Source organism: Carya illinoinensis, chromosome 14 (genome assembly GCF_018687715.1).
Source record: "Carya illinoinensis cultivar Pawnee chromosome 14, C.illinoinensisPawnee_v1, whole genome shotgun sequence".
Classification (NCBI taxonomy): domain Eukaryota; kingdom Viridiplantae; phylum Streptophyta; class Magnoliopsida; order Fagales; family Juglandaceae; genus Carya; species Carya illinoinensis.
Window position 1 is genome coordinate 5869065 of NC_056765.1, and position 9525 is coordinate 5878589.

Sequence of the window (9525 nt, forward strand, 5' to 3'; positions counted from 1 at the left end):
TAGACACGCTGAGCTGACAGTTGAGAAAGCTCAGTTTATGCAAGCATTAGTGAAAGATGTTCCTATTGATCTCCCTTCACACATTTGGATAAACCTATCAGCAGATTCCTTCTACAAGTAGATGACAACATTAAATATAAAGGGAGTCGGCTAATGATTTAGGGGTGAAGCACATACAACACATATTTGACATTGATTGAGATCTTAAGGTTCTGGGTAGACACTTCAAGAGATCGGGATTTGAAAAATTCTGTGTAAAAAGAATTTTTTTGAGAAATTCAGTTTGTGGAATTAAGGGGGAGCATACTCCAAGGGGGAGTTATCCTATTCAAGTTTCAACCACTGGAGGTTCCAGTAGGAAAGACAACGATTGGAGAGTGTAAGAGGTTTTGACTACCTACTGAGGTAAAAGGCAAGCGGGTCGCATGTCTTGAGTAAACGGGTTGGTTACAAAGATTTTGTTAACAATTTACTTGTAGTTCTCTAAATCAATAAATTTACTTTCCTGGATTTGGTTGCCCCGTAGGGTTTTATGTTTTAAGAGTTATTCAAAGAGTTTCCCTTCGTAACCAAATAGTGTGTTCAAGTGATTATTTTATTTTGGTTACTAATCGATGCTAACAGTTTGAGCTAAATGTTAAACCTGATGAATCAGGGGTACTTTGGGAATTTCAACTTGTATTAATTCTGTCCTAACACTTTCCTTGTACACGTTGATTCTACCCAACGGTCATATACAGCTTGTATATTTGTAAGCCATGGTATAAATCTGCTAATTGACTCTCAAGTCTCTCACGTTGGTTGAGAACTTTTATCAAACATCTGTGTTTAATTCATTTGTCTTGAAGTCTCACCCAAATCTATTTAGCAATCAGAAAAGGAGAGGGTTGAAAAAAGTGGGATGGGAGTCCGACCCTGATGATAATTGGAACCGAGAGGACTAATACGGGAAGGGAGATTGGCGAGCCTCTGTGCCTCCATGTCAAGTGAAACTGAACCTTCTAACGAAATCATTGGCTGTGGATGTGCTATGCCCATGATTTCCAGAGTTTTCTAAAGTGAGATTCTGATATGAGAAGGCGGAGAAACAAACCAAAACCATGGATTTTTTATCCTTTCTATTCTAGTATTAAGAACATCCTTATTGGCTCGGCCAAATGAGAAGGTTGACCAAAATTTGCATAATCTATGTCAAAAACAGTCCACATTGGATTGAGCATATCTAAAACAATTTAGATTTTTGCTACTTTGGTTGGCTAAATATGGATGATTACAATTGATTCATCAAATATTAAAATACTAATTTCTCACACCAACTAGAATATAATTAGTAATTAAGAAATGAGTATGTTGCTAGATATTTGGTTAGCAATTAAGAAATTTCGATGAGTTTAATCTCAATTTTTGGTTACTAGTATTAAATGACATATGAAAATATGATTTTTTAATATTTATTTAATTAGAATATAATTATTATTAATATTAAATTGGTAGAATTATAAAATGTGCTACAAATAAATTAAATAAAAAATTATTAATTTAATAATACTTTATTATTATATAGAGAGTGAATGGCTAATCCATTATGGGAATTGAATTTAAATAGAATAGGCAAATGCAAAGAAGTGTGATATTGGCTAAATTTTGAATATGCATTTGGTCAAACTAATGAGAATGCTCTAAGTAATTTATTGAGGGGATGGAGTTTTGATGAGCATAATCTAGCAAGTTGCAAGATTGGTTAGAACCAAAGTTTTGAACATGTACAGTTAACGAAATATTTCGATACTGATATCGTTTCAGACACTATTTCAGGATATTCTATATATAGATAAATTAATTACATATTTATAAATTATATTTCAAAGTAACATTAATGAAAATTTTAAAAAGTTAAAATACATATTTATAAAACTCAATAATACTTATAAGTTCTCAATCCGACTATTAAAAAAATAATCATTTATCTTCATTATGAAAAGAGAGTAGAGATTTGATTTTCAATCTTCAAGGAAAGGGGATTAAAAAAGTTAAGAAAATAGTTTTCAGAAGTGAGAATTAGAGTAAAAATTACTAAAATACACTAAAAATACCAAAATACAAAATTTTGGCCGATACACTGAAAACCGGCTAGTACACCAAAAATTGGCTGGTATTGACCAAAACATACCGAAATTATTGGTATTTGATCCAGTATGAAACACCAATCTCTCCCATACTAGTTACTGATCTGGCATGGTAAATATCAGCCGGTACGACATGATATTCAAAATATTGGTTAGAACATCAAAATTTCCTCCTTTTCTTAAGCAAGCATTGCATAACTAAATGATAAATGTACATTTTTTTTTATAAACTTCTTATATAAGTATATTTTAATTTGAGAGCATTTTTATAAAGCGATATTAATTTTAAGTTCTTTTATAAAAATATCTCTCAATTAAAATATGGTTGTGTAAAAAGTTATAAAAAAGATTGTATTCGTATAATTTTCCTGATTAAAAAGAGCTACATTGTTGTTTAATAAAATATAGACTAGCGAGGTGGATCTTTGTTACTATAAAAGTCTAATAAACATTGTGGAATGGCAATAATGGTATACATCCGAATATATTGTTAGTTTACGGCCCACTATGCAACATAATTTTGAGATCGATCAATTTATTTTTCTACATTCAAATAGTAAAAAATGTTAAATAAGAATTTGATATCGTCGATATCAAATTAATCTTCCAATTTGCAGTTAAAAATGGCTTGTTGATGCCTAAAATTACCACCTAGGAGTCTCCTTCTACTATGATGTAGTAATTTAATCCCCAAGCTTGAGCTTCTATAAGAGCTAATTGAACCATTGTAACTTCTTCGAATTTAGGATTTGTGCCATCAATTTGTTCAGTCATAACAAAGATAAGTTCTGCTGTGGACAATCTATACATATGGAATTTCTAACTACCACATCAAAAGGAAGGGACTGCATGTGAATGAGGAGAGGATTTCATGCGAGTTGGTTAGCTCAATATAGTTAAAACCCTAGATTAATTTTAAGAATTGGAATGGGAGATGAACAAACATATAAAATTGATATTACAGTATTTATTGAGTTTTTAAATTTGAAAGAAACTTTTAGAGATCTACCTTTGAAACAATAACTACCTAAATCAGAACAAAAGATCAAATACCGATAAAATCATATTAGGTAAACATCAGTGTAACAAAATATGCTACATAAGTTCAGCTATTTGTCCCAATGAAAAATACTCGCCAACTCTGTTTAGTTTTCCATATATCAATACAACATTAAAACCAATAAGGTAAAAAGTTAAAACTAAAGCTTCATTTTCCTATCAAAGATGCTTGGTCCATATGTTGAAACAAACATGTCAACAAGAAGGCGAGATTGCATCAATACAAATAGAATAACAGGAATACTAGCCAAACCAATGATAGGAGAGATGGTCCAATAATGTCCACGTAACGTAAGTAAAAGTGCAGCAGAAAAGGCTACCATCATGGTTGTAATAGAGAAGAAGAGAGCAAAAAGGCCTATAATCAGCTTTTTAGGCAAGGATTTAAGAAAGTCTTCTTCTGCATAACGCGATGTGAGGATTCCCAAAAACATCAATACTGAAGTGGAGGAAGAAAATAGCGACAACGAATCAGTTACTATAAAGATCTTAAATAGTTTGTCATGCACGAGAATTGGCAAGCCTGTATTTTGGTTGCTACCACCTGGAATAGTAAAGGCTGCTGCAAACATTGTAGTAACAATGAGAGTGCTGACTACAGTACAAGAAGTTGTCGTGTCCTTCATCCATCGTTCTCCCTCTTTCCTCAATTCCCGGTGGGACTCCGTAAACAATTCTCTTGGACTTAACCGGTGTTTGTTTCTTTGTTCCCTAATCATTGGAGGGCAAATGCTTTCCACCTCCTACATTTATCAAACAAAATCTTAGAAAGAAAGAAAAGTAGTCAAAATATTGCGAAAGAATTATATATGCATCAATACTAGTATTGATAGATTGAATCAACCTTTTTCTCGTGCTTTTCCTTGACGTTACAACATCATCCTTTTGTTCTTCATGTTTTTAATTTGAATAATGACTTTGATTATTGGGTTTGTAATTTCGTTAATCATCCTTTTGTTCTTCATGTTTTTAATTTGAATAATGACTTTGATTATTGGGTTTGTAATTTCGTTAAGTTTAGTCTTTGTCTTCGAAAGTTCCATTTTCTAAGCCGTGATCCTGACAGTTCTACCAATTATATATAATGCTAAGGTCGGCTTATCCAGACGTGATTTTCCAAAAATTTTGGTTACAAGAAATCTTATCATAGTGTTTAATAAAAAAAAATGTCGTGCTTTTTACACTTGGTTTCTCTTCCTCTCTCTTTGTGTTTTTGTTTTTTTGTTTTTTGGGCACACCGGGTATGATCTATTACAACCAAATAAAAGTACCCTTACAACAGTATAATTCCATATATAATATTGTAAATAAGAATTTTAGCTTTGTAATAAAGAACTTGCACGATTAATAGTAGTCTACTTTTTTAAATTAGACTTTTAAAAAAGTATGTACTTGTCGCATGCGTAATATACATTCACCATATTTATAAAGAGCTTGAATAAAATTTCCTCTAACTTAATTTGTTTGGAAATTCTATCTTAGTCCTAAAATAATGGTTGGAGAGAGCATAACTAAGAATTTGTAACGTGTGTAGCGACTAAAGAGAGTGTGTGTGTGTGTATATATATATATATGTATGCATGCCCAAGAGATCAAGAAGAATAACAAAGTGAGAGATCATCAAGCTGACCTTAAACCATTGTAGTTCTCTTTGCATTTGCAAAACTGAACCTGTGATGTGATCAATAGGAGTGATTTTGGTTAACTCCCCTACCATATGTAATATTTTATTGCCGTCCTTCTCATCTTGATAACGCAGTATGGTATTCTTCTCTTTTACCCCGTATATAAGGTTAAAGATTCGATGTTGACGATACTGGATAGCATAATGGAATATGCTAATTTCCCGCCAAGGGTCACGGATGAACAACAATTCTGAATTTGCTTTGAGTATTTCATAAACAAATACAAAGTTCCCTCCTATGATAGAACTGAAGATTGCGACCACAATAGCACGACTGTCTTGACTTATATTTGAAGTTCGTATCTCTTCGCACATGCGAGACAGAAGTTCTTGAAGTTGGACATCGACCAACTTTGCTTCATATAAATCCTTGAGTCCTTTGACAATTACAAAACAATACGGATTTAACTGGATGAAACAATAAATGAAAAAGAAAGAGGCAAAACAAAACAAAACAACAAAATTTAAAATTAATAAAGAAACTATACTAATTGAATTTGAATGAATGCAAAGTATACCGAAGAGGTTCAAGACACTTGAAACTGTTTGGCACAAAAGTGCTTTCCTTGAAAATCAAAATTTGCTCATAAAAAACAACAATTAGAAAATTATTACTAAGTGGAAAAAAAAAATTGTGGTTATTAATGTTCAAATGTACCTTTGAGGTGTCTGTGCATATTCCCATTACTAAAACATGTTGCTCTGTAAGCAATTATGTAAATTCTAATTTGTAGAATCAGCTAATTTAGGAATTAGTCAATTGCATTATGATCATCTAAAATGGTAATTTAAGCGAAGTACTTCTCTTGTACAGCATTCGAGTTATTTACTTCATTTTGTCATATATATTGATCATATGCCTAAAAACTTTGGGTCATATGATGAAATATTAAATATAATATATATTAAAAAAAATAACATATTGGCATATTCTTGTGGCAAAATTCAGTTCTATTGAAATGCAAATATGTTGAGTAGAACTTTGATTAAATCTGGGACGAAAAAAATGTAAAGATAGTTGGAAGTACTAGAACAATCATAACTTATAATTCCCACATCAGGGGAAGGCAATCATGGTGGTCTTGGAAACCTTAATTCATTCTACAATTTCATGTTTCACAAATGAAGATTTCCAAGGTTTCATCTCATCTCATTCATGAGACATCTCAATTGAGCAAAAATCAAGTAGAGTGATCTAGTCAACGTTAGGATCACCATTTTAATTGAATTTAAAGTCTTGGAGTGACATTTTTTTTTTAAAGAGTTAGGGCCACATATCCACTAGTGACCTCTCTCCAATTTTATTAAAAACAAATTCTCACTTATGGCGAAAGAATACCGTGGAAACAAAAAAACTCTCTACTTATCCAAAGGACCTTACAAGCTATGAAGCAAATTACATAATAGGCCTACGAATACGGTTATACACCTTTACTATAGGAATTTGACACCTCTATAAGACATCAATATGAGCCGTATTTAATCTTTTCTTCCTCTTCATTTTGATAGACATGTTCCTAAACCAAATTAAAGAGAATCTATTCCCAACAAGCTTGAACCGACATATTTCTATCCTCCATGCGCAACTTGCACCAGTGAATCCAAAGCATCCATACAATAAAAACGGGTATGACACCCCTAAGATGTTTTAGCTGGGATGATCGTTTTCCCTTAGAAACCCAAGTCCACAATCGTTCTCTCCAACTTTGCTGTTGTTCAAATTCAACCTCAAGCATATTTGATGCCTTTTTCCACAGCTTTAGCACAAACTCCCTCTCTCCCAGTATATGGTCCAACATTTCAATCTTTGGCTGCTCACAACATACACACATCGAACATAAGGAAATGCCCAGGCATTGGATATTGATGTCTACACTCAAAGCCCCTTGTCACCCTTGCCAACATATAAAAGAAATTCTGAGCGGAATGACAGGATCCCAAACAGAGTTTGCCCACATGACTTCCTCATTTTTTGATCAGCACAACTCCCATCCAGCTTTCACAGTGACATTCCAATCCTTTGAAGGCTTCCAATACACCTTATCTTCCATCTCCACCTTACCTTCTGTTGAAATCAACCCAAGTGTGAAATGGGTTTGGGTTTGCAGCCACCCATCCCATGCTCACCAACCGCCCACCAACCCACTCACCTCCAGAGATGCTTCTGGTCAAGAGGAGTGGGTGTGTGTCCCCCCATTGCTCTCCTATAAAAGGAGAGCTCTGCTAGTGTAATTGAGGCAGTGAGTGAAGAGAGAAAGAGGGACGTGAGAGAGAGAAATAGAATTTTGTAGAGTGTTTTGTAAATCTCGTACAAATTCTATTAAAGAGGCTTCAGTGGACGTAAGCAATTTGCTAAACCACTTTAAAATTATCTTGTGTGATTTTTAGACAAGCCGGAGGCACAACAATTGATATCAGAGCACTGGTTCTAGCTGTCTAAAAATTCAAGTTGCTCAAAATCAATTTTTGACAACTTCAAGGTGTTCCTCGCGTCGAGACGAATCCGTTGCCGCAAACGGAATCGAAAATGGAGGTCGGAGGAGCCTACACGCACCCTTAGAAGGTCAGCGCGTGCATCTGCTGTCATCCACGCGCCCCCACGCGCATTGGAGGAGGAAGACGATTGAGCTCCACTTGCCCACGTGCCCTCACGCGCTCCAGAGGTTGAAGACGTGTGAAAGACACGCGCCCCACGCACCCCCACGCTCCCTATAGAGGTTAAGCGCGTGTAGTACACGCGCTTCACTCTCCCCCACGCGCACACAGTGCTGTAGCGCGTGTAATGCACGTGCCCACTCGCACTGTGCAGCGCGTGCGTCCCATGCGCCAGATAGATCAGAACTGTCCATTTTTCAGATCCATTTTCCTCTTGATCTAAGCCATTCGGAGTCCGATTTCAGCAATCAAATAGTGCTTTCCTACTATTTGGATCGTTCCGGACTCATCCGTATGGTTAGAATTTTGAAATGTTGAGTCTAAATTTTTTAAATTCAAATGGAAGGATCTGGAAGAGACTGGAGCTCTGAACATGCCAGTAGCTCAGGACGTTGGTCCACTGTGTCAAATGCCAAGTTTGAAGTTGAGAAGTTCGATGGAACAAATAACTTCGGCATGTGGTAGTGTGAAGTCATGGACGTGTTGATCCAACAAGAGTTGGATATTGCGTTGGGAGGAAAGCCAGATGATATGAATGATCAGGGTTAGAAGAAGCTTAATACTCAAGCTTGTAGTACAATCCGATTATGCCTTACCAAAGAACAAAAGTATTTTATCATGAGAGAGACAGATGCTAGGGTACTTTGGCAGAAATTGGAGGATAAGTTCATGAAGAAGAGCATTGAGAGCCGTTTGCACTTGAAGAAGAAGCTCTTCAGATTCCAATTTCGTGAAGGTATTTCAATGTCTGAACATTTGAATAATTATAACCAAATTCTTGCTGATTTGTTAAACTTGGATGTTAAAATCGAAGATGAAGATAAGGCTTTACTACTGTTAAATTCCTTGCCTGATACATATGAGCATTTAATTACTACTCTATTGTATGGGAAGAAAAAGATTAGTTTTGAAGATGTATCTAGCTCTTTAATTAGTAATGAGTACCGGAGAAAAGATAAACAGGTACAACAAGATACATCAAGTGAAGCGCTAACAGCAAGGGGGAGACCACAGTCAAGGTATCCCGGAAGGAGGAAAGGTTTTCATTCGAAAACCTGAGCCATATCATGTGGTTCATCAGTCGGCAGAAAACTTGCCAGAGACGAGTGTTCCTTTTGTCACAACAAAGGACACTGGAGGAAGGATTATCCCAACCGGAAGGGACAACAGCAGAATCAACCCACCACAGCCAATGTCATGGATAGAGATGACGAGTCAGATTTTGCCTTGGCAAATTCATCATCCATTTGTCGTTCCGATGAATGGATTATGGATTCTGGATGTACCTATCATATGTGTCATAATTGGGACTAGTTTACTGACTTCACAAAAATTGATGGTGGAGCAGTACTTATGGGCAATGATAGTGCCTGTAAGACTTAGGGAATATGTAGCATTCGGTTAAAGCTGCATGATGGCAGCGTCAAGACTCTGACAGAAGTTCGGTACGTTTCAGACTTACGGAAGAATCTCATCTCACTGGGATCTCTGGATTTAAAGGGATTCAGAATCGCCATTGAAGATGGAACTCTCAAAGTACTAATGGGAGTTTAGGTGACAATGAAGGGTTTGAGGCGAGTAAACTTTTACTTCTTGCAAAGAAATACTGTTGATGGAAGAGCTTCCACAGGCTGGGAGAAGCTAGATAAGACTGATGCTGACACCACCAGTCTTTGGCATATGCATATGGAACACGCAGGAGAAAAAGTTTTGCAAACACTGGTGAAGCAAGGCTTACTCAAAGGTGCCAAGGCAGGTAAACTGTCTTTTTGTGAGCACTGTGTATTGGGGAAGTAGAGGCAGATCAAGTTTGGAACTACAGTACATAATACACAGGGAATTCTTGACTATGTGCATTCTGATGTTTGGGGACCTACCCAAAATGCATCTTTGGGAGGTAAACATTAGTTTGTAACTTTTGTTGATGATTATTCTCGTTGTGTGTGGGTGTATAAGATGAAGAATAAAGATGAAGTGCTGAAAATCTTCCTTGATTGGAAG

General features: G+C 35.7%; 1 protein-coding gene across 1 annotated transcript; it reads right to left on the reverse strand.

Moving 5' to 3' along the window:
* Positions 1-3258: 3258 nt before the first annotated feature.
* Positions 3259-5554, reverse strand: LOC122293488. Its single transcript, XM_043102066.1, has 3 exons — positions 5528-5554; positions 4816-5277; positions 3259-3928 (listed from the first exon to the last, which is right to left on the reverse strand). Exons 1-3 carry the CDS (start codon positions 5552-5554, stop codon positions 3326-3328), a joined length of 1092 nt encoding a protein of 363 aa, XP_042958000.1. The 3' UTR covers positions 3259-3325.
* Positions 5555-9525: the final 3971 nt, after the last annotated feature.